Consider the following 26,114-nt stretch of genomic DNA (forward strand, 5'->3'; position numbering starts at 1 on the left):
ACGTGACTAGGCTTTGGACATGTCAGTGCCTACATGCAACAGTGTTTGCTTGGCTTTGTGCAAAGACTGCTGTTGCCCGCAGGCACCCGACATGTCAGGCACAGAGTGGCACAATATCTCACAAACGTGATCTACCGAAAATACCGCTTCTGGTATATTTAACTTTTGCAAGAAATTTAGCAGCTACTGGCACCTATTTCAAAAGGCTTTATGTGGTCTATGCGCGCAACCACGGGCGTATATTTTCATGAATTCGCTTATCTTGAAATGTTCGCAAGTTGTTACAATATTGAGTAAATGGGGTTTAGCGCATCTATAAGTGCAAGTATCAGTATTATAAGTAGTATCACATTACCTGTTAAGACAGTCCGCACCACAGCCCTTGTCAACTTTCATCTTTGGTCGGGCACAGTTACAGCTCTGGACCTCATATTTGGACACCGGTTTAACATCAACATACACATCTGTGTGCGGGAGAGAAATAAAAATGGCAGTTAAGTACAGCAACATACCATACTACGAATGACAACAATTTGCTAAATATTGTGAGAAACACAAGTAGGTTCTTCAAAACATGGGGCTTACTTGAAGTACTCACATGTGCTTTTCTATAATTTCTGCAGACTTAACCCAAGAACAACAATAAAAATGTGTCTAACAGACAAATTTTAGAAAATGATGGATGCGATACAACACACGCAAAAATACTCACTTGATTTAATTCGTTTGTAGTTGTTCACTGGGTCATAGCTATAAAGAAGCTGCAATAGAAAACGTATGAGAACGTGAGATCAAGTAGGGGGAAAAAAGAAGAAAAAAAGGAACTTTTGCATAGATGAGATTGATTCTAATATATACACTGCCAACATTTTCTATCAAAGGTCTCCTGTAACACCTTTTTAACAAACTTACAAAACACACCAAACACACAAATTTTTCATAACTGTATCGTATAGACCCTTTTCACGGCGATCCCATGGGCACCACCACGTTTGATCATGTGATGCTTTGCTTGCCTCAGCTGCCTCCGTGTTTACAATGGATGTGCATGAAGCCCAGTGTGGTTCAGCAAACTTCTGTTTTGGCAAATATCGTAGATGGTGATTGGGTGGACGACACGAGGCTCTGGCCACAGTTTCAGGGAACATATAAGCGCTTTCAGAGCTCATTACAGCTTGTCCAAGCGGCGTGAGCAGCGTATAGAAAATTTGTTCTAAAAGCGGTGCTAGAAATGTATTTAAAGCTGTCCAATCTTTCTGCTCATGAATTAAATCAGGATCAGTGCATTTTGCTCTTTGTTCTTTATCTAGGAAACACTTCGAAGCAGTGGCTTGTCATGTTTCTGACTCAGTGAAGTTCCTAGTTGCGGTCACTATGAGATTGTTTGTTTTCTGCCTAATCGCTCGCGAGTGTGCTCAGTTGCAATACACTTGTTTTTGCTGCATACTAGGCTTGAAATACAGATGTTCTGTCTTTTGTAATAACAACTTGTAGAAAGATGTTTTATAACTAGTCACTCGCTTACTCTGTGGACTGTCACCTTCAAACATTCGTGTGTTGTCATAATGTAGCCGCCGTCACCCTTGCTTCGGCACACTGATTCAAGTGTGCACCTATTCACCTGTTCTTGTTACATTGGCTATAGAGTGGGCATAATTTTGCACGTGAGTTGGGATATGTGTACAGATAATGTGCAAGAAACTTACTATGCCAGGAAGCGGCGCTATGCCCTTTTGTCACAGTCTAACGTGCGGTACTCACAACTGCTGACGTTCAGGGGTGGAAGTCTTTTTTTGGAGGTTAGCAATACAATGCTGACGGATGAGGGAATTTTTTTATCCTCGAATAAAGCTGTGCATCACGAAGGCCCAGCAACACAGGCAGTCCTTATGTACCAGCGGTCCATGGACTTAAGTCACACAGATTCATTCCATTCCTTAATATGACAGTCACTATTTTTGCAGCCAACTACTGCCCATGGCGTCCCTCTACTGTTCCACATTTTGCAGCATAAATGAAGCACAGTGCGTTAGCGAACACCGAGTTGCATTTCCGTCAGCTGATTGCACAGTAGCAGGGCAGAAACGGTGATGGTTTCGTATTCGTTCGCTTTTGCTGAGGCAAAGTGCAGCATGCCGCCGAAAGCGCCATCCCATACCTCTAGAGCAAAGTGCTCCGCAAAAAGAAACTATATCAGCAGAGGAAGGAATGGCAAGGAGATTCACTTAATGCTTTAAGGGGGCAGCCTGGTTCTGAAAGTGAATTTTCTGTATTTCTGAAGCAATCTTGATGAAATTATGCAACTTGATCAGTTTTTTATGCTGATTTCAACTATTATTTCATTTTTCATACAGCCCAATTATTTCCCAAGTTAATTATTAATCACATACAAATCATATACCATTGTTTCAGGCCTCTATTATTAGAAAATAGCAATACAAGAACTTAATTTTAATGCATGGGTCAATAGCCCAAAAATGGAAGATTGCAACAAGGCAAGCATTTTTTGAAAGTGGTCAATATAAGTGCCATAATAATACATGAAACTTTACACTTTGTAAGCTGGGCACATGGAGTAAGAACAGAGCAAAATAATGAAAATTTTAAGCCAGTATTAAAAATCTGGTTGCATTATAGCCCTTATCATACTTTTTATATAGCTCGCTGCTGCAAAAAAAAATTATTCTACCTGCTCCGGCTGCCAAGGTATCATCGCTTGCAGATTGCAAAAAATAAAAGAAATTCATTCTGCGGAAAACTAAAAAGTGAGAATTTAATAAAAGAAAATTACATTTATGTACACATTTAAATGATAAATGGCTAATAGCCACCATGGACATAGTCTAAGTGCTTACTGACATCAAAATGACGCTTCTTCAGTATTCCTTGAAGGCTATCAGCAGCAGTGCACTTGCAAGTAGAATCAGTTTCCCAGTGCTTGTCTTTTTCGTCCACACGTTTGGCACTTGTTGGACCAGGGTTAAAGCTGAGCTCTTTCAAAATTATTGTGAATGTTTTTGCATTGCCAGCGTTGAACCGCATCACTGCCTCAGTCACTGCAGCTTCAACGGTGAAAAGGGATGCGTGCCTCTCTTTTGGTGCTAGAGACCATTTGACAGAGTGCAAGCTGTCATTACTATTTTGGTTCTTGGACCTCTGGCACCCCTGAATAAGTTTTCTCTCTGAGAGGTGCTCATACACACGCAATAAAGCTTTGCGCACAAGAGGTGGCAAATTGTGGGTTCTCTCGCTGCAGCCGCATTTTGGCGGCACCACGAGTCTGGACCTCATGAGCACAGGCTGTGGTTTGAGGCAGTATTATCTGATGTGATATGGTAGTAAACGACTAATACTGCCTTCTGTGTTGCCTCTATGTCCCCTTTATGAGGTCTTAGGGCCCAACCATAATGGCAACTTAGTTTGGCGACAAGATCTGCAGTCAGCTTCCCCTGGCTGCCTAGGCTCTCTCCAGCAGTTCCTTTATGTTTTCAAATCAAATTGTGCAGGCCTGTGCCCATGCACTTTTCGACGTGGTTCACGCAGTCCTCCTTTTCAATTTTGATGTAACTGTACACATTCGCTTCTTGCAAAGCAAGTAATGTGCAGCTGTCCCCGTCGCACAGCACAGTTGTGTACGGCAGGTCATTTTTTTCTAGTGACCTTTAGAAAAGAATCAAGGCTGCCTAGTCTTCCATCTCACCAGCCTTTCTGTCAGTGTTTTTCTGGCATATGTGGTTGGCCCTTCAAGTTTGGTAGGCAGGGTCATCCTCCTTTGGGCCTTTAACCAGTGAAAAAAATTGCTGAGCACAACAAAATCGATTGCAAGATCTATAAAAAGTTTGATGACAACTCCTCCACCAACGTGTGATGAATGCCCACGCGTCACCCACGAACTGTCAAGCGATACCGCGATGTTGCAGGCATTTCTGAGATGAAGTTCATCATTGGTCACTTTTTTGGCAGCACGCATCGCCGCGAGCGTCAGCTTCATTTTCAGATAATCTTGCCACATCTTTTGCAGACTAGTACTCTGCATGCCACGTGCAACCAGAACATTTACAACAAAAGGGTTCTTTTTCATATTGCCACTTACGTGTGGTGAGCTTTATGCTGCCAACACCTCACCGCAATCGACACATATAAGGAAAAGCTTCATAGTGAGGACATATTCACACTCTCCATTGATGATAGTGACATCGCCACTGCTATCTTTGCATTGAGCAAACTTCATGAGCTCATTCAACACATCCAGAGAGACGATATTGAAGCTGTGGGGATTGAGGGTTGCGCCGGCATGATTGCGCGGGCTTCACCTGCTCTGCCATCCCTCGCCATCGTTCCCCGCTGGCCTCCTTCCCCGCCCGCGCCGCCTAACCGGTTCCCGCGGTGGCGCTGCACACGCGGCGATTGGCGGTGAGGGCGGGGCGCTGACGTCACTACCCGGTTTTTCGGCTGCTAGCGGCGGAGCATGCCTCGGGACTTCTCTCCGGGACCAGCGCACGGTACATTCATGCTTTCCTCTCGTCCGCCGACACCTTTGTGACTAGGACTGGAGCTCGCGCACGGTGCCTTTGCCCGTGCGGGGAGCGCGTACTTTGTGCTGATCCTTTCCCGACGCTAAGCCGACGAGCGGTGCCATTAGTGCTCGCGCGAGGTCGTACCCCGCCGAGCCGCACTTGCCGAAAGCCTACGCCGAAGGATATTGCCCGTGCTCTCGTGAGTTGACCCATTGGTTATCGCCAGAGCAAGTAGCATAGCCGCCGGGACTTTTCCTAGCGGCGTGTCCCAGCTTGAGCCTGTGCTCTCGCCGCGACGTGCTATAGGCGCCTGTTATTGTATTTTCGCCCTGGTGCGGGACCCCTTTGGCTCCCCTCCGTGCGGGCGTTTGTGCAGTGCTGGTGCCGACGGTTTCAGTAAACGGTTTCCGTCAACTCGGGGCTTTACTGTGTTTTTGCGTGCGTCGCTCGGTAGCCCCTTGCGGCCTCTGAGCTCGCGCGCGAGCGGTGCTGGAGGCGACGGCTGACGCGGCCCTGTGACTCGCTAAGCTCAAACCCGCGGTGGTTGGTCTCCTGTGAGACACCAAGAACCCACAAAGCGCATCTCATCAACTGTGTCGTTTTCCCCATCGCTGGTACCACCTAAACAGCCTGACTTGCACTTCGTTGCCCCAGGTGCTGTGAGCTACAGCAGCCTTCGCTCTGCCCTAATCTTATTTTCATGCAAATCCAATGGCTGCAGCATCCCTGTATCGTGGCGAACATGGGCACTGTCAGTAGGAGTAACAAGCGGCGATGCTGGGCCTTTTTTCTACATGGCGTCACTGACTTCGTCATGTGGCGTCCCGTGCGTGTCGTAGACTGCCGTGAAAGCGTCTGGCCAGGCCTAGCAGACGACATTAGCCAGCCTGATCAACCGGAGTGCGCAGCACAGTCACTTGCAGGCAGTGGCCAATGCGGTCCTACTTCTCGTGCACTTTTCTTAGTACAGCCGATGGGCGGACAGAGATGGCGCGAATTTGAAGTCGGAGGGTCGCTCTTCTAAACAAGACCAGGATGGCTGCTATCGGAGCCGCGAAACAACTTCGGCATGTTGCCGAAATAATACGATTTTAGGTGTCAGACTGCACGAATTCCACTTGCACTAGTATTTTTTAATGCTTTATACACATTTGCAGAGCAGGCAACTTGGTTAAAAAGTAAAATAAGGTTATAGATTCCGAAAACTGTATCTTCAGAAAACAATTTTTTTTTCTTCTTCTGAGAACCTGACTGCCCCCTTAATGCTTTAAATAAAAGAACACTGTACATGGTGTCGCTTGACCACACTGTCCTTTTAGTACAATTTGCATCTGTTGCCACTGGCCCACCAAAACCATGCACTATAGTGGAAATAGGTGCTTGCAGGACAAAACAGAGAGCCAGTACCAAACACCAGGGCACATGCACATACTGAAAAAACTGGCTAGGCTTCTGAGCATGGAGTACGACCTCAGAACACCTGGTGGCATAATTATGCCACCAGGTGTTGTCAATGTGTTTCTATAATTTTCACAGCACTCTGGGAACCACCTCAGCATGGCTTGTAGCAGCAGTTTTGTTAAGGTTCTGTTCCTTTTCATTTGGGTTCAGCCGTGAAGAGCCATACTGTGGCTACCATTCAATACACAAATGAAAGAAATTTGCGCAACAAATAATTATGAAGCTTGCTACCACGTGGTATTCTACTAAAAATCACTTACTGCTGCCCTTCACAAGGAGTTCCTCACAGGTTCACAGACTTATTTCCCTTGCATCAAGTGACTTCTAGGCTATAGATCAATAAGTAGGTCAATAAATGTTATAACTATAGGGCAATAATTATCGGTCAATAAATAGGTTGGATGACTAGCGTTAATGAAAAGTGGCACCATATTAAAGGGACACTAAAGTCAAATAAAAAGTCAAGCTAAAGTGATAGAGCAATGCTCTAGAACATCTAAGGCGTCAATATAATCGCGAACAGCGCTTTAGTAATTGAGAAATTGAGGTAAATGCAGGACACGATAAGAGACTCCCCAGGGACTTTCCGGTACTTACCCGATGATGAAGGCACTCCTCATAAAAAAATATGTCGCTAGTACTCAACCACTCGTGTTAAAAAGATTGTTTCGTTGGAATATAAGACGGAAGAAAATGTTACTTGTCTGCTTCTATTAGATTCTTAGAAAAATACCTTTTTGGCGTTACACTTGATAACGACACGGGCGGTCAAAAGGTTTCGTTTTCGCACGACTCTGCGCTGCGCGCACTTACGAGTTTCAGTAGCTCCGATATCGCATAGTGCTGTGCTGGTGTTGCTGGCTCACTAAACTCGCACTTGAATTTACTAGCAGCAGAGAATGTCACGTCCATGTGATGTCGCGGGATGCCCGAACGGTCCGCGCGACAGCACGTCCAGACGGTGACCAGCTCATCGGAGCTTAAATCGCTAAAATCGAGCCCAGCATCGCGAGCCAGTGTGTCGTTGTCAGGGTCGTCAACTAGTTGGTCCATTGCAACGAGCGTCGGCGATCGCCGTGTTCACAATTCGGCAGGCGCTTCACCTTCCGCTTTCGCACTGCCGTCGGCTCTGTCTTGGTTGTGTTACTGGCCGCGCGTTTGCGCAAAAAAAAGCCGTAGCGCTGTCTGCGGGCGCCGTTTTACTAGAGTGTACTAGTTTGGGTAGAGTGTACTAGAACTATTGAATGACGCGACCGAAGCCGGTGCACATTGCATACCAGCGTCCCCTCTTTTGTAGAAAGTAGCGGTGACGCTGGCGTCGCACACTCTTGAAGTAAGTTGGCGCGCTCCGGCCTGTAATGGGTGGGTGTGCGTGCGTGCGTGCAAGCTCTGCCGCCCATTTGTGACTCAAAAAAAGGGGGAAAAAGGGGAGGAAGAAAGCAGCGTTTCAATCACTGCTATGCACCCGGGTGCAAGACTGGGTACGCTCGCACGAACCAAGGCCGCAAGGTATCGCTTTTTAAAGCTCCCAGAGATGAAGAGTGACGACTTGTGTGGGCGAGAAATGGGTGCAGACTTAATAAGCTCGTCGGCACTGATTGCACTGTGCGCGAGCTTCACTTTGAGCCTCATTTCATCGTCACCAACTATGTGCACATAACGGAACAGAAGTTCGAGTGCCAAGAGGGAAAATCATTCTTCGACCTGACGCGGTGCCAACTATTTTGCCGAATGTGCCTTGATATCTAACCAATAAAACACGGGCACCGCGGTCACTGACGAAACGGCGTCAGTTCGCATCTGATAATGACGGCGAAATTTGTTGCATTTAAGAGAGAATGCCGAATTAAAGCAACTGTGTGTAGCAGAATTATGATTTCAGACACTGCACTCCTTACAGAAACCCACGAAAGAGAGCGCGTTAAAGAAAAAACTTAACAAAGCTTAGAAATCTGTAAATCTGCTTTAAAAACAGATATCGCAGTTGTGTGAACTGCATCTGTTAGAGCATCTCGTGTGGAAAAATTTCATATATCAATGTACAGCTTAGAAAAAATATTTGCAATGTTTAAGAACATGTTCAAAAATTCCTGCTAAGAAATCATAGGTGTGTTTTGTGGGGATGCGCGACTCTCATGCGTCCCCTGATGTTGTTTTCCCCGCATAGCTTGCATCTTCTGTAATCCGGCTTCTCCGCATGGCTAAGCGCCAGCGGCGGTCATAGTGGTTGCGACGCATTGCGAGAGATGGTGCGAGTGTTGCGATGCTAACGCCACTGAACGGCGGGGTGACTTGAGAGCAAAAGGTCAAAGGTGCTTCCTCTTCGGGTTGAGATCGGTGGGCAATGCAGACGTCCCGCGCGTGCGTCGGGACACGCTTTGCGAGACCATCTCGCGTGGCTAGGAGCAGGGCACCGGTATGGACGAACACGTATCGTTCGAACGCGCCACCGTTTGCATGACCGTACACTGAACGACTAGGCGATGGTGTCATAGCATGGGGCAAACATATTCACTCGCTATCCGGTCGCAGTGAGTCGGACTTCCTTCACTTGTCGCACGCCCATGTGAATGTTTTATGCATAGTAATTCGGCTAGCGTGTATTACTGAATGTTTTATGCATAGTAATTCGGCTAGCGTGTATTAGTATATGAAAGGAGCAATAAATGCCTTTTGATTATTAGCACTACTGTGTTGTCGTTCCTTTGTCCCAAGAGCACATGTGAGACCCCACAGTTTCAGAGCAGTGTATCATATTTCAGAGCATCATATTTGCGCACTGTAGATATCCCAGTAGATTATTGCAGTGTAAAAATTTGTTACATTTTTGTTTAGTACTTAGTTAACTTTGATGCTTGTTTTTTGTTTAGGTTTCACAATAACTGTATCAAAAAGATTGACAGCGGTAATAAACTTTCTGCTTCCTACACTTAATTTGATCATTTGAAAGTTTTCTTTCAAACTACAACAAACACCGTCAAAACGGTGCAGTGGACGCCGAGCAAATTGATCTTTTTTTTTTTTTCGCATGCATCTATAGGTATAGGAGGTAGATGTAAGCTTCTTGCAGTTGGAATAAAAATTGTGATTACAGGCAATATCCACCAATAGCCTTCGGCAAAATTGCGACTAAATGAAAATTATACTGAAACTTGTACTCGTTTTTCAGGGGTGACTATGTTTCCCTGTCTAACAAATGTTAGCGCTCCGCGCACGATGCATGTATAGGAAGTTCCTCGAATGTTATCGATGGTTCTATCCGCTGTCTATTGTCACCGAACCTTGCGTAATCTGATTGCATGTATGCGCGCCACGAATTGTGTAGTACTTTCTGGAAGACACGCCCGGCACCAGCGATTACTCTGGAATCTTCGATGACTCGTGTAGAAAAAGACTCATGTATAAAAGCCAACGCGCTTGACCCACTGATCAGATTTTCAACTGTGTTCACCGCTATAGTTGTGCTTTAAGTGTATTCGGTTTTTCTGGACACAGGTTCGCCCACTAAAGAGTTAGTTTTGCCATTCACAGTTTTGCTACTGTGTTCTCGACCGTCACTACCATGTGACAATACTGCTCACATGCTCCACTGTGCTTATTAGAATGCACAGGAAAATTTATAATCATTAAGCAGGCAATAAAATGAATGACGGGCATTGATCGCTCCAACAGCGACGTTTGATCCAATTTCCAAGCAGCAGGCTAATACAGTAGAACCCCGCTGTTACGTTCCCGGGTGCTTACGTCGTTTTCGGCCGGTCCCGGCACAGCTCCCATAGAACCCAATGCATTGGTAACCCCGCTGTTATGTCGCAACTGTGGGACCGTTCCCGCATCATACGTTTCGAACTGCCACACCGCGCCGGCCCGAGCGGCCATTTTGACTTTTCATGTCGCTTGGCTTGGTTGCTTGACGATGGCATTGGCCGCCCAAAGTGCTGGGGGTAACATTTATTACGTATTTTCGGTTTCCACCAGCAAAAGTATGGCCTTTGATATCCGCTTTTGCTATCTAAAGATGATGTCTATGACGCGTTGCGGCCCTAAAATTGGTTTTGGCTCATAGATGTTCCGTATAAAGTCCAAGGGCGATAACGCCATCGCCGCGCACCGTATGCTTTCTTTCGTGCGCGAGACGCAGTCGTCGGCTCCCCTCGCACGCTTTCACTCGCACATACAGCATACGTCGCCGGGCGGCCGTGTGCTGAATTTGCGAGTAAAAGCGTGCGAAGGGAGCCGACGACCGCGTCTCGCGCGCGAAAGAAAAGCAGGGAGGAAGCGCACCTCCTTCCATTGCGCTCGAGGCACCAGCGAGGGAGCGAGAGGGGGGGGGGGGGATAGCGGGCAGCGTTGTGCTCTGGCATCATACTGCGCGGCGGCGCGTGGTCCCGCAGGCCGTGTCTTGAAAGCGATCTGCGTGGGGGCAGATTCTACGCAGTGTAGGTGCGTCTGCGGCTCGTGGCTTTGTGCGTGCTGCGTGTTCTCGGCGCTCAGTTTGGGTTGAAGCGATAGACATCAGCACGAAGTTCACTTCGCTCGCTTCTGCAGCGGCGCTTAACTGCGCGTGTCCGCTCTCATCGAGTGTGATGTGTTCATGTTTGCCTGTGGGCGCTGACACCATGTTTGTTAATTAGTTAATGACCGAATGTTTACAAGTTTATACAGACTATAAAACTACTATTCTTACTTTGTATAGCTCATCGCAATCGATACTTCGGCTGTCGGGCGAAACTACTTTTTGTCGCACGTAAGAATTAAAATAATATTGTGTGTAGGTCAACACTACTCCCATTGCTCAATTTTTCCTGTTTCCTGGCTCTTGCGTTTCCCGGCTCTTACGTTTTTTTTTTTTACGGTCCCGTGAAAAACGTAACAGCGGGGTTCTACTGTAATGTGGTTTTCTAGAATAAGGTTATTGTCGCGCTTCGCCACAGCCAATCATCTTACAATCAATTTGCGCGTCATGAAAAAAAAGAAAACTCTCCGAGCATGCGAGGTGCTCGCTCGGTGCCGTAGCCGGAACAGCAATGTAGTTAAGTTGCGATGAAACCTCAATTTCTACGTTCCTTTCGTGGAAACTCACCGTTTCTGCAAACGCACCGGCAAGCAGCCTACCTGCGAGGCTGGACGATGCTTTCAAGAGCGGTCGACTACAGCGCCGCCGCTACTTTTCTACACGAAAAGGCTCGCTCCACGGCAGCCGGTCACGCTACTCAAAATATTCTAGTACACTCTAGTTTGGGGGAGTGGGTCCAATGCAGGCTCCCCGCTGAGGCTTCTTTTATTGAAAAGTTGGTGGTGCCACCGTCGCTTTCTCCCTAACAAGCGGTCCCGCACGCTGGCCGGACGCTTGTCGTGTTGGAGACCCTATTGCAGCTGCATGGAGCTTTGGCAGGCGGATACTCAGTAGCGGCAACACTGATATTATTCCCCACCGATCTATTGTAATTAAAATGGAAAAATAGTGCCGGAAAGAATGCAAACGAAGCAACGACGGTGCGTCGAGCAGATGACAGCTACTCAGCCCGTGAGCTCGCCTCAGCCAATGAGCGCTGCCGAAACAGCCGGAGCCAACGTTTATTGGCCGGATATTCACAATAAGGCGACGGCAGCGCCGCGGCAATTTCAACGTTTTTTTGCTTCACCGTCGGAGCTTGCCAAGGCGTCCGCTGGACCCACTTCCCCATTCTAGTACACTCTAGTTTTACTCACCGGCGGCACAACGTCACTATAAGGCCATGACGTCACCGCTCCTCGCTCGGGCGGGCGATTTGAATTGCGCTAGAGGTATGCGGACGATTCAGACGCAATTTTCTCTTAAAATAAGTCTTTTCTTGGCACGAAACAAGCGTTTCGAGGTTTCTGGTATGGTATTTTAACAGTCCACATTGAAATAATATTTGCCTTTACTGTCTCTTTAAGTTCTCATAGTTCAAAAACATTTAACATGCTACAGCTGTGCAAACAGCGCTGTCTACACTCACCTGTTTATTCTTGTGAAGCCACCAAATGTCATAGGAAAGCTGGAAGTCAGCTCGCTTCTGACGCAGGTACTTGCCCGCGTGAATGGGTGATGGCATCAAGCCCACACATCTCTCTTCCTCCACAGGCACTGTGTGGCCACTCTCCTCTTCTTCCTCCATGGTAGTCTCACTGCACATGTACACATGTACCATAAGAAATGCCTGTCACAGAACCCAGTAGTATGTCTGCATCAACAAGAGTCGCAGAGAAAGCCAAAGATCAATACTGCACACTGCTATCCACAACCACACTCAAACTTATACAGGCATAACACCTTACCTAAAGGCTCTGTCAAAATGGAATTTGGTATTTCACAGCTGTGGCTGTAAGTCTACAATGCAGAATGTATATAAGTGATGATAATTAAAAGAAAGAACAGTTATTAGCAGGTGCCACTAATATCATCTGGTAAATGGGATCAGTATGTTTGTTTTATTACCCTGGTTACATAGAGTGTCATCGGCAATGACACCCTGCCACCCATGCTGTCAGGGTGTCAGGGTATGTATGTTGTACAACATACAAAAAGCTACTTATTACACATTTGTTGTGTAACAGCAGCTAATTGTGTGTAACAACAGTTAATTAACTAACACAGTAATCCAGAATTATTAGTTCTAGTGCCTGCACGGACCCCACAGACTTGCACTGTGTCCATTTAAAGATGGCAAGGGCCCTCAAGGCACAGGTGCATCAAGAGTGTAATTCTCACAAAAACAGTACCAGAGAGGCTCTGTTTTGATGGTGGTGGCCACCATTTCCTCTGGGGGCACAGTGTCGGTGGTGGTTAGGTGGAAGCCATCGGGTGAGGCTGCCCAACACAGAACAGCGCTGAGGGCAGCACACAGAGCACCCAAGCAGCAGCAGCAGCAGCAACAGCAGCAGTGGCATCGGCAGTAATGATGAAAGGGAGAGGACAGGAGGAGGAGAAAGCAGAGCGAAGTGACAGGGTGCAGAGGCAAGACACCGGGCAGATGCAGCTCTGCGGCCCACTTGAGGGCAACTGCCCGCAACTCTCTAGCACGTGCACTCTCATCTCTTTAAGCTGCAGGGAGTGCACCCCCCTATCCACAAACGGGCCTAAACTAGCACATCTTCCTCGACTCCACTGGACAGAACACAGTGCCACCCTTTGACTGAAGATGATACTGCATTTGAGTATGGGTCCAAAGTGATCCTTAGAACCAGCATGAGTAATTTGCGAAACATATCTAGTTTATTTAAGCAGATGCTGCCTGGCTACAAAATCTTTGGTAACAAATCATCATGGAGTGTCACTAACACACAGTACCCACATCAGTCATGAGGTGGCCCTGCTTAATCGGGTTGTAGTGTCCATTGGAGTACAAGAACGTTCTAGAGTGGGGGGAAGGCGGTCAGGCTGCTGCCAGGTGAGTATGCAGCTTTACATGGTATTAAAAATTACTGCAACCCAGCGAACGTCCAGTGAACATGCAGTGGGCAGTGGAATGATATTGCACATGGTCAGTGTAATTAACCTAAGTGGCTAGACTTCAAGCAGTCATGATACGCCCACAGCATGCATTGAGCAGGTAGGAGAGGCGTTAAAATTCTTGCAGGAAACGTATGCGTGTTGAGATGCACAGATGGCATACATTTAAATATATACTAAAAGTAATGTCATCAAAAACACTCAGTTGAAAGTACCAGTTGTCTCCTGCACCCCCCATGTGCTTCATTTTCCCAACTACTGTTTACTTTAAAATTATGTGCAAACTAGAACAAGTTCTTTAAAAAATCCTAAACGCAAAGGCATTCATACAAAACAAATGTGTGTTGGCACACTCATCCACATTCAAGCACTCAAGAAGACATCATGCAACGTGCGGAGACTCTTTTTGCTGAATGTCAAGACAGCTTCTCCATACATGACATTTGGCCAACTAATGGTGACACTGGCCTAAATAAAGTCTTCAAGAAAACCAAGGCTTTGGCTCGCTGTAGCTCTAAAAAAAGCACGTGAAATCTTAGAAGCATATTTCATGCTAAAAAATGAACCAGGAAACCACGTGAGCACACCTTCTGTGGCACTGGGACAAAAAGCTTTTAAATTCATAGATGAATGTTTGATTAAGCCATACTTGTCAATGTGAAATCAGATGTGTGTAGATTAGCTTCATTTTTCATCTTTCATTTCATGTTTTTTTCATGGCCTTTCTAAATTATTACTCTGGCTTCAGAAAATGCCATGCTTCAGAAATATGCCAGAGAATAATCTACTAACTTACACTGGCTATGGACTGTGCACAACGTCTGCTTCATTCTGACATAACAGAATGCCAACTGATGACACAAGAATTAATTTCACTGGCACAAAACCTTGAACCACACAGGCCACATTAAAATAAGGGAGGCCGGGCACGACTGGGATTCATGTTGTAATCAGAGGCCAAAATGGTGTCATTCACTTTAGTAATCATAATCACACTCACATGCATAGTGTACGTCTGAACACCACCATGATAGAGCACAGAAATGGCGACATCAAGTACATGAATTACAGTGTCAACTTACTTTAGGTTCAGTGTACTGAGCTGTTCTGGCAGTGAAGTCTCTGTGCTTGCAACCTCCACACCATCCTTCGACAAACTTCTGCAGTCCAGTAAACAACACAATACCCATTTGATTGTTAGCTCTTTTAATTCTTTACTTGTTCCAAATGTTTAACAAATTCCATCCCTGCACAATCTGGGTTGGCTACCAATTAAAAAATTCCCAGCAGTTAAAAACATTTACGAGAATGTTAGCTAAAAAAGAACCTCTCAAGCAATTTCTGCAACCCAAAACCTACACCAGCCTTTCCAGCTTGCATCCACATAATCACCAGTCCATAATACTCTTTCTCTCTCTTCCCCTTTATCTTGTTGCAGAGTAGAAGGCAAGAGGAGTCAAACTCAGGCTCTATCATTTTTTCGTTAAATTTATCGTCTCTCTTGACTTACTGCGGTAATGCCTTCGATGCACTTTAAAACTTACGCGCATTTCCCAAAAATACCAGTGTCCATTTCATGCTTGCTTTGGTTCCCATAGTGGTCAGCATTTTCAACAAATGCAGGGAGCAATAAACACAAAAAGAAATGCACCATATGCAAGTTAAATGAACAACAAACTGCTGCTCATCTTACTCAACAATGTGCTTCTCTTCTTGTTACTGCACTGTTCTGATCATTTTCCCTCGAGATTAGCATTTTGAAATTTTTCTTATAAATATTTTAATTGTTGCAGACCTTTCCTAACAGCACCGACTCACTCCTTTTTCTTTTATAGCTAAGAGGGCGCAAAAGGCCTAATATTAGGTTCAGTTAATGTGATAGGTTAGTTATTAGAAGAGGAGCGCAAATTAACAACACACAGAGGAAGGAGACAGGATGTACAATACATTTTATTAGCCTTCAAAATCGCCTTTATAGTGCGCAAGAACTTGAAGACATGCACATAATCACAGGAACACATTTGAAAAAAGGAAATGTCTTGTAATTCTTGCGCACTACAAAGGCCATTTTGAAGGCCTAATAAAACAGTTGGTAGTGGCGCTCGTCCTGTCTCCTTCCTCTGTGTGTTGTTAATTTGCACTCCTCTTCTAATAGCCCAATAAGAAGTACTCCTATGATAGATTATTGTTTCAAGGTGTTCAAAACATCACTTTTAATGAGAACAGCGCTTTGATAAAGAAAATTATCTAACCTTGGTATGAAATTGGCACCACCGTGGTGAAAATATGGTACCAGCTTCCATGATGTAATATGTTCCATTCATAAAAGATACTTTAATAAAGTTACATATGATAAAGAGCTAAATTAATGTGAAAAAAATGCAGTTTATTTCATGCAGTTCTACTACAGAGGAACTCACTAATGCAACCTGTTCAGAATGCTCTGTCAGACCTTTCTGCACGAGTGTCGCACCTACTCTGTGCAGGCCTTTGTAGTAATCAGTAGAGCATGTGCGAGATCACATCACATCTGCCTAAGAACAGATGTTCATTGCTGATGATCTGAACTGCACATTAACTGTACAGCCATCATCTCTTGAAATTAAAGAAAATTGTAATAAATTACACCATTTCTAGAAAGGCATACCTGCCAACCTAGCAACATAAAAATTCGGGTGACCGCCGCGCAAGGGTGGGGGGGGGGGGGTCAAACAAAAATTTTTCCACCGTGTGAAACGGCGCACATGGTACAGAGTCCACACTTGTCACCTCTCCATGAAGTGACAAAGCACGGAAACTCAGTCGTGTATGATATCATAAAGTGCCATCCATCGCTCTAACTAAACTCAGGAAACAAAAAGTGGTTTGGCATTCCGCACTTCACTCGACAACCTGACAAAGCCAAAAGTGTAGCGCACTCACGATCATATAATGAATAGATTGGTAAAAATGCGTGAGCCAGCCAGAGACGAGCCAATCCGGAAAATCCAATATGGCAGCGCCCGTCGGTTGCTCGCGTTCGTGGTAGTGCCGGCAGCCGCTACCATGATTCAAGGTGCATGCTAGTGACTAACTGTTTCCGCGCTGCTTTCTCGCATGGTTATATTACAGGGCGTAATATAATTATAGCGCTAGGGCGTAAAAGAAAATAAGAACGGAAAAAAAAAACACTGTGCTGTGGCGACTACTTTTCGGGAGATTTGAGGTTGCATCCGTACAATCGGGAAATGTGGGTAAAATTTGGGAGGCTCCCGGAAAATTCGGGAGAGTTGGCAGGTATGGAAAGGTCATCTAAAAATTTTAATTGACTCGTTGCTTGCCTTTGGTGACCCTTTAATACCACGCTACAACTTTTATGCTAGATGGCATAAAGAGTGCAGACACCAAAACAATTCCACAAAATGCTGGCAGAGATGAAGTCACATACTCACCCATCTTCCTTAAAGCAGCTTGAATAAAGTCCTGCCTTCAGGTACTTCTTCTTTGGCAGCTGGTGTTCACGTCGTCTCCGCCGCCGGGTACGATGTGCACCATCACCAGTCGAAGGCTTTGTTACTGTCACCACAGGCGTGTCATCTTCATGTGGTTCACTAGGTAAGAAGTCTCACATGAGCATTTCAAATTAAAATTAAGTGCACAATGCAACTAAGTAAGGAAAAACCAGTGTTTGAGCTCTAATAATAAAAACTTCCTGTTATGTAGAACACACAGTCCTAACTGTCAATAACACAATGCAGTTACAAACATACATACAGCTGTGGCACCTGAAAGTCACACAACTAATACAACTAATGTGTTGACTCAACAGCAGGAGTTTGAAATTGGGCCATCTGGTGTCAGAATGAGTTAACAAATAACTACATTTATACACTAGAACTTAGTGCCTTACTGCAAGCAAGAGAAAGCATGGTCAGTGTGTAACTATTCCGTTTGCTCAGCTCTATCCTATTTTTGTTGACAATACCGGTTCTTTCATGCCCAATGTGAAATTGCTTTGCCAGTGCATTGCCAAATAAATAATTGACAAGTTGAATTGGATACTGTCCCATCAGGTTGTGGCTGCCATTTCTGATTGTCCCCCCATAAGTTGTCTTCTAAGTAGCAACAACCTCTGCAGCAGTGCTATCCAACATGTTTTTAATAAATAGAGTAATCAGTTATCTGACCTTTGCAAGAAAAGAACTATTATAAGTATTAGAAATATTTACAATAATGTGCTGCATCTGCCTTGCCTATTGTTTCTTTGAATTATGTACAGCATCACTGTTGTGAGTGTTATTTGGCAACTAAAACTTGACAGAATTCACCCATTGTGATTGAATGAGTTAGGAAGAAAATCGCCAGGCCTGTTGCTACTTGTTGCTTAGCAACATATTCCAGGGACTTAAGTTGGCACCAATTACAAATGAATGTGGGATAAGTCAGTTAGACCATGCCAGAACATGCATAAAGCAAGCAGACAACTGAAGAACTCATGTTCAAATGACAGAAGCATGATGCACACCTGCTCATAGATAATGAAGCCTTGGTTGAAGTGCTGTCCATCTTGGACTTCTTTTTTGGTGGTTTGCCACTAGAATTTACTGGGCACAGCCCTGCAGGTGGAGCAGACGAAAGAGTGGAAAGTGATGAACCGGATGCCGTGGACGATGACACTGCAGAGGGCACTGTGCCCGATGATTCACTCTCTGATGCAGGTGCCAAGAGTGGTGTACATTGCTTCTTTAGCTTGATCTTCTTGTTTTTTGGGGCACCTTTCAGCATCTTTGCCTTGCGTTTTGCTGCTGCAAGCATTCTTGCCCTGGTCTTGGCTTTTATTGGTCGTCCCACCTTCCTCTTTGCACCAGCTACAACAACTGCTTCAATAGATTCAGCAATCGTATCAACTGGCAAAGATTCCTCTTGCGTTTCTTGAGGTGTATCATCTGTTAATAATTCTCGCTGTATTTCTTGCGGAGTGTCCTCAACAGACTTGCCCTGTGTTGACTCTGCAAAGAAAATGTTCATTATTTTGCACTGCAGAACTTATGAACTTGCCCAAACTATCATTCTTCTAAACCTAATGTTCCTTCTGACTTGTTACTCCAAAGCTTCTGCACAGAAGCCTTCTTTATTATGTAACTGTGACAGCAGTTAGAAGCTTGAAACTGGGTTTGCACTATCTGCATGTCCGTACTCCCTTCCTTTCTGTCACGACAATGGTGGCAGCAGCAGTCAAGTCATTTCCATTATTGTGTCATCATCAGGCCACATTCTCATCCTCAGCTTCACTCTCAACATAAAACTGAGAGAAATGACTTTGCCAACTACCACCAATAAAGTTTCAAGTTTCAAGTTTCAATACACTACACACACTGCAGGCAATGCAAGCCCCAGCATACTGCCTCATATAGCACGGAATTTAGAGCCATGAATGAGTGCCAGTGAGCGTATCTCTGTTTGGTATCATCAAACATTAAATCACAACGTAATACCTGTGTGTGCGTGTATGTGTGCATGTGCGTTCATGTGTGTCTATACGTATGTGCACAGTGCAGTCCACTGTCAAAGGGAACACCCTAATGTATGGCTCTCAGTGTTGATGGTGTAGCTGCAACTGCTTGTTGAAGCTATGTCAATGCACTACACAGATGTGTAGAAAGGTGCCAGCGCCACCAACCACGAACTGTCTGCGGCAAAACCAGGAAATTGTACACTTGCCAGATGGAAAAATTTGCATGTGCTCTGCGCAGAACTCATGTGTTCCCTTTAACAATAGACTGCACGGCACATATGTATAGTCACCAGGCATCTGTAAGTCACACAGACCTGCTAATAGGAGAGTGCATGATATTCAATGGTTCCATTATTTCAATGCATTATTAAGCATTACACATGAACATTAAAAAACATGCAAAACGTTAAAAAATAAGCGCTTGCATATTTAAAACAAAACTCTGGCCATATTTGAGGCAGCCATGTTTCACCAGGATTCACTCATTCACTCACCACTGAGATTGAAAATTATGTCCCTAGAGCAACGTGCACTTCAAAGCAGAACATGCTAATTACTGTACTATGGCACAACATTCACACTCAGTAATTTATGCAAAGTAATGCGGTCCACATCGACTGTGAGAGTGGTGGCATCTGGTGGCCACACCAAACATTATATTGTAGCGCAAAAGGACATTATGTGCATCGCAAAGAAGCTGTTCTTCAGAAGATGGCAGTGTCAGCTGTAAGAGCCTGCTGCTGTCAGAGTAAATGAGTTCAGCACCAGAGAAATCGCTATAACTAATAAACTTGAACTGCAAAGGAGAAATGAGTGATGACAAGACGGATACAGACAAGCGTGTCCGTCCTGTCGTCACAATTTTCTCCTTTGCACTCAAGTTTATTAGTTATGAAATACCGACTACCCCACTTTCAAGTCTTGCTTAGAATCGAGGTAGTCTGCCAATGATTTTTTTATTATTTATGAGCTCTTGTATAAACTTCCACTAGATCTGTTGTGGCCCTGGACGCAAAAACTGACAGTCAGAAAAGCAGTAGCTTACATCTCAAATGTAATGCATCGCTTTTTTTTTTTTTTTTAGGCATACAGGAACATCCAGTCTACTGTCCAAACATTAAAGGAAACCCAGTTCATAAACTGAATTTAACCGGTGCATTTTTTTCATGGCTGATCGCGAAAACTTTCTATTTCATAGCTAATTCTTGTATGATGGTCAAGACCAACACCAATACCCACACAGCAATAAATATAACTCACCCAAGTCATTTGGCTTGGCACTTGTACAAGGCTTGCTTGACACCTGCTGGAACAACTTCTTGTTTTTGGCTTTACAGGACTTCAGGGCTTTCTTTCGTGGCCTTACTTTTTTTGGCTGTGAAGGACCTTCATTTTTCACCTTTTCTTCCACATCTTCAGAATTTTCTTGCTTTTGGTCGTCAGTCTTTAAGTTGATGTTTTTTACTTTTTTCTGCTGCAAAGCAGCTCCATTTTTCACTTCCTCAGCTTCTTCAGAATTTTCTTGCTTGTGGTCTTCAGCCTTCAAATTGACATTTTTATTTTTTTTCTTCTGTGAAGGACCTTCATTTTTCCTTTTTTCCTCCACCAGATCTTCAGAATTTTCTTGCTTGTGGTTTTCTTCAGCTTTCAGGTTGATGTTTTTCATCTTTTTCTGCTGCAAAGAACTTTTGCTTTGCACTTTAACCTCAGTGTTTTTAGACGTTTCTTGTACGTGGTTTTCTTCAGTTTCCCAATTTTTGTCAATATTTTCGGGCTCTGTCTTTGTGGCATCTACCCCTGCTTCCGACTCTTTACCACCACAGGCCAGCTCATTCTTAATTTGTTTTCCTCTCGATTTTCGGTTGAAAACTCTTTTTCTTCTGTTTCCTCTAGACCTTCTGGAAGTTTTAGGCTTGCTGGGGTGTTTAGATAGCTCTACTCTTGGCAAATCAGCAGCAGCAGTCACTCTATCTTTGCATGCTTTGTCATCACCTTTGTCTTCACTGCCGGCTGTCTCTTCGCCTACTGGTTGGCTGTCCCTATTGCTTTTCTCCTTGTTAGCAGTTGTCTTCAGTTTACTGTCAGCTCCCACAGTGAGCTTGCTATCCAAATTGTTAGAATTGTCTAACCCAGGCTCCTTATTTTCTTCAAATTTCTCATCTATCTCAGTATCACTGCTTATCTTGTCTTTTTCATCAACAGTGCAGTCATTAGTCTCCTCAGATTTGCCTTCAGCTTCTGCGGCAGGTTTAAACTCATCCTTGCAGTTTGCTTCCCTCTCAGTATTGGCACCAGCTTCGGCTTCAAGCAATGTTTCAGAGTGTTGATGCACTTCTATAACACTGTCAAGCCCCTCACAAGCTCCTGTAATGGAGCTGTCTGCTGCAGAAATGTCACGGGTAAGAAGCTCTTCAGCTGATGCCAGCCCCTCAACTTCATCAACAGCACTGTCCACTGTTTCGTCGCAGGCAGATGTGGTAACAAGACTCTTTTTCGATGCGACCCTTCTTCGCTTGACCTTCACGAACCCAGTCCTGTTCCTCATCTTTCGTTTCCTATGCTTCTTATTGCCCATCAAATCATCTTCAAGTGGCAAATCCTTGCTAACACGTTCTTTTGATCGACGTGCCCGTTCAACAGCTTTTAGCAACTTCTGTTGCTTTTGCTTGAGGAGAGAGATCTTTTTCAAAGGATTTTCAGGGTCACTATCATCTTCAACAAACATCACTGCTTCATCGTCATCACATCCATCTGCTTGCTGGGCAACTAAAGCAGACAGAGGAATGTCATCATCATCATCAACTGGATGAGAAGGCAGTTGGGTATCAGGCTGGTCTTCAGGTTGAAATTCAAGCTTGGACTCATGCTGGGACTGTGAATGGGACTCAGGCTGAGCCCCGGGCTGAGACTCAGACTGGGAGTCAGACAGAGGCTCAAGCAGAGACTGTGGGTGGGGCTCAGTCTGCATTACAGTCTGCAGTTCAATCTGGGACCGAGTCTGGGATGCAGTGTCGGATTCAGTCTGGCATTCAGTCTGGGATTCAGTCTTGGATTCAGTCTTGGACTCAGTCTGCAATTCAGTATGCAATGCAATGTCACATTCAGCCTGGGATTCAGTCTTGGATGTAGTTTGGGATTTGGCCTGGTTATGGGTCTCAGGTTCAGGCTGTATTTCTGCTTGAGGTGTAAATTGTCGCTTAAGTAGGAGATCAGCAAGGGATTCACATTGGACCTCAGGCAGCAAAACTAGCTTACTTTCAGCTTCCATTTGATTGCTTGAACTGCAACTGTGACTCAGCTTGACTGGCGACTTTGATCTGGACCGTAATTTTTCATTCAGCTTGGCCGAGTTAAGAGCCTCATTGAATTTTTGGATGCAACTCTCTATAGTGTCATCAACCGGGGAGTTAGTATTGCTTGCATTTGAAGGCTTTCTCCTTCCAATCTGATGTGACTTCTGTTTCCTACCTTTAGGTCCTGGTTTTTTCTTCAGTCCTCTGACATCCTGAGGTAAAGGTTCTAATGAAACAATAGGGTACATAGCCTTTTTTGCTGCTTTAGTAAGTACAGGCATTTCAGAGCGTGGCAAGTTTGGCAAGCTTGGCATTGCTTCAGGTGGACTACTTGTATTCTTCTTGTTTGCATCTGCAGTGCCTGCAGCTACAAATGCATGCTTGCTTTGGCTTTTTTCCACTATGTCCGCAGGCTCCTTACCTGATTCTTGAGCCTTGTCTTCGCTGAGTAGACAATGTCGCTTCTTGAGGGGTAGGCAACGGTCTCCTGAAGGTGGTGCCAGTATATCTGGAGGTGACTCGGGCATTGCTGAAGGAGGCTGTGCCTGCTTCTTTGCTTTTCCTTTCTTCCCAGGCACTGTCTTAGGTTCCTCCTTTTCTAACTTTCGAACTTCGGCCTTACTTGCACTGCTTATCTGTCGCAATGGCCTTTCAGAAGTGCGCTTCGGACGCAAATATTTTACTGGCTTAAAAATTGCGGGTATGTCGTCAATGTTGGCAATATGCAATGATGCCTGCTTTGAGATGAAAATGGAAGAAAGTGCATCAACAAGGGCATCAACTGACTCAGAGGTCATTGTGGCTGCTAAGCGTGCAGACTTCCGCAAACTGTTACTGCGGTTATGTCGCAATGGCTGCTGCACAAAGCGTTTCTTTTTCAATTTTCGCTGGTACATGTGGAGCAAGTGAGTCTGCTCCTCAATGTTGCACTCTCGGAGCAATGTATCCACATCAACAGAGTCATCAACACCTTCTTTTTTTGCAATTGTCCTGTTTTTCCTTGTCTCAACTACATCAGAAGTTGTTTTCACTGGTACATTTTCAACACAAGTCCTGCCTTTATCTGATGCATCTTCCTCCTTCACAGAGTTACCTGTAAATGGTTTCAGATCTGGCAAGTCACTCTTAGTACTTTGCTGCAACACATCCAGCCTAGCATCTCTGTCCTCGTGCCTTTCCCTCCGTGTATGCCGTAACACTGGCCTCTCCATTTTTACAGATGATTTTTTTGCAGTACTCAGCTTGGGTCGCCCTCTTCTGCGGGCTGGCAGTGGCTTTTCTTCAGTCTTGCTGATCTCAGCATCTGCATTCCCAGAAAGAACAGAGGCTTCATCCTTGTCCTCTTCAGGCAACAAAGCTGAACATGGCAAAGGGGCTGCCATCATTTCACCGGGTTCCTCTTCAGCCATGTTAAGCTGTTGTTCAGCAATTTTTCTTTTGACTGAACCTTCCTCACCCTCTACTATCATTTCAAAGTCACTGGAGGTGCCCATCGTTTCCTGAAACTGTGTGCTGATTGAGTCATGCACCCTTTGCACCAACTGGTGAAGTTCACGGTCCCCACACTCAGCTTTTCCACCATTACGTACAGCAGTCCTTAAGGTAGTGCTCCGCAGTGGCCTCGTACTAATACTTGATGGTGGCCTCCCCATCCTAGATGGCCTGAGCACTCTCACTTGTGCTGGCGCACTCTTCGCAGCTGCTTGTTCATCCCCATCTCGTTTCCTTCTTCTGAGCCGTGGTGGTGACACAGCAATGACTGACTCTACACTCTTTCTTTCTCTACTGCTGACCTTTCTATCACGTTTCCGACCGCTCAAGGAACAAGAGAGGACAGGAGGGCACTGGCCTTCTCCGCTACTTTCTTCCTTGTCATCACCAGTGCTGGCATTACCACTTTGACTGTGGCTGGAACTTTGTGGCTCCACAACCATACAATCCAACCGAGGAGGCGTAAGTTGAGGAGGTGGAGGTGTCGGATTCTTCAGCACCTCTGTCTTCCCGCTGGCCTCTCCATCCAACGTTCGACATGGAGAGACTCGTTCTAACGGACGCTTGTCTGATGGTGACTCGCAAAAGCCATACCTTTGTACCTTGCTCCCACGAGGTTCTGATCCCGGGAAACGTTCACAGAAGCTAGGAACGTGTTCTGATGAAGCCCTCAACGGCGAGTTCTCAGGAGTGTCTGTGATGAGCACCACGTTACAAGGGCTCTTGGCAGTTTCTGTGATGTCAGTCAAAACATCGAGTCTGCTTTCAGACCCATGTTGCTTCATGTCTCGCACCATAACCACATCAGGTAACTTGCAATGTTCCAAGTGAGAAACACTAGGTAGCCTTTCAGGGGTGTTCAAAAGCACTGCATCACTGCATGCAGTGGCATCTGGCAACTCCTGTGTGACGTGTTTTTTGTCAGCTTCCTCATCCTGACAAATAACATGTGCAGGTGAATCTTCGCGACACCCACCCCGATGCGGTGAGTCACCATGGCAACTCGCACGCTGTGGGGATTCTCCACAAGACTGGATCCCGCTGTCAGGCGAAACATTTGCTGATGCGTCCATGTTCAGATAAGGCAAGGGCTGTCCTATTACTGTGCTGCAGTCACTTGCTGTGGAAGCTGGCTTTTCTGCATTCCCCGTCACATCTGGACCGGCCGGCGCTGCAGCATTCAACTCTGCCTTTTTTGTGCATGACTGAAGTGGAGACGAGACACCGGTATCACTGCTCTGGTAAGCACGATATCCACCAGGCTTGAGAGGCGTGCGGCAGGTTGAATAATCTGACACGCTGCATGAGCTTTCAGAGTCCGATGAGCTCGAAGAACTGCTTGAGCTTGAACTCGACCCTGAGCTTGAACCAGAACCAGAACCAGAGTTCGAACCGGAGCTTGAGCTTGAGCCAGAGCTTGATGAGCCGCTGCTTGATGAGCGAGAGCTGCTGCACGACCGCGATGTCTTGCGAGAAGAAGACGTGTAGCTACACGTTGAAGGATCTTGATCTGTCACCTGCAAGGAAACAATACGCATCTTATGAAATAATAATTCTGCAGAGGTAAATCATGCATGAAGCAACTGTATGTGGCTACAGCAGTAACCACATTTACAGAGTGCCTCAGCCAACTGTATCCAAAGATTTAAATATACTTATGAACTAGGCACAACTAAAAGAATGCTATTGGCCATTCCACAGAGCCAAACACTATTAAAGCCAAGCTTTTTTTTGCCTTTTCCTTCAACTCTTGCGCTGCTGCTACTGCTGCTGCTGCTGTTTCTTTGCATGCTGCAGTGAGGAGTGGTTCAGAGCGTATATATCAAGAGCGTGGCAGACAGGAAAGTCAACACGAGAAACTCGTTTGGACCTTTCCATCGCGTGGCATATGCACAATGCCCTCTGACGCTCCCGGGGTGTCGCTACATTAGCCTCTTGACAGCTGCAATTATCCATGACCTCCTTCAAAAGCATTCCAAAAACTGCAGTGCTTACCTTTCGACTAACGTGCAAGTCCAGAGGGGAGACTAGACAGGCGACATCAATAACGTTTCCGTAAAGCGGGGCCACAACAATGCCCTCTGACATGCCCTGGGGGACGGCAAAATGCCTGCTGAAGCTCCTTGGGGGACGCACCAATGCCCCCTGGACGCCGTAATTAGGCGTGACCCCCCCCCCCCCCCCAAAAGCGTTGCAGGAGCTGCCGCGCTTGCCCAGGGAGGAGGTATGGGTAATGTTAGGGAGGGAGTAGAGAGAGAGGAGGCAGGGAATGGGTACAACCAGATCCCATACCGATGCAGTCAGTTTACGGGTGATTAACGTTAACCCTCTGCCCGCGCGGCAGTTCACCTAACATGACACGGGAGAAAGAAGATGCGTCG

The 26,114-nt window shown here is 45.6% G+C and overlaps 1 protein-coding gene across 3 annotated transcripts in view; it reads right to left on the reverse strand.

The window, feature by feature from the left end:
- Positions 1–26,114, reverse strand: part of LOC119442985 (serine-rich adhesin for platelets-like) — a 100,642-nt gene that overhangs the window by 59,454 nt on the left and 15,074 nt on the right. For 2 of the 3 annotated variants that reach the window (XM_037708087.2, XM_037708085.2), the window contains exons 4-11: positions 20,210–25,250; positions 17,960–18,443; positions 16,887–17,045; positions 14,538–14,615; positions 12,726–12,833; positions 11,963–12,131; positions 713–761; positions 356–464 (exon numbers count right to left, since the gene is read on the reverse strand). In XM_037708087.2, coding sequence (XP_037564015.1) covers positions 356–464; positions 713–761; positions 11,963–12,131; positions 12,726–12,833; positions 14,538–14,615; positions 16,887–17,045; positions 17,960–18,443; positions 20,210–25,250 — 6,197 coding nt within the window. The remainder of the gene's footprint in view (positions 1–355; positions 465–712; positions 762–11,962; positions 12,132–12,725; positions 12,834–14,537; positions 14,616–16,886; positions 17,046–17,959; positions 18,444–20,209; positions 25,251–26,114) is intronic. The other variant, XM_049662494.1, reaches the window with a different exon arrangement.

This window comes from Dermacentor silvarum, chromosome 2 (assembly GCF_013339745.2).
Source record: "Dermacentor silvarum isolate Dsil-2018 chromosome 2, BIME_Dsil_1.4, whole genome shotgun sequence".
Taxonomy (NCBI): Eukaryota; Metazoa; Arthropoda; class Arachnida; order Ixodida; family Ixodidae; genus Dermacentor; species Dermacentor silvarum.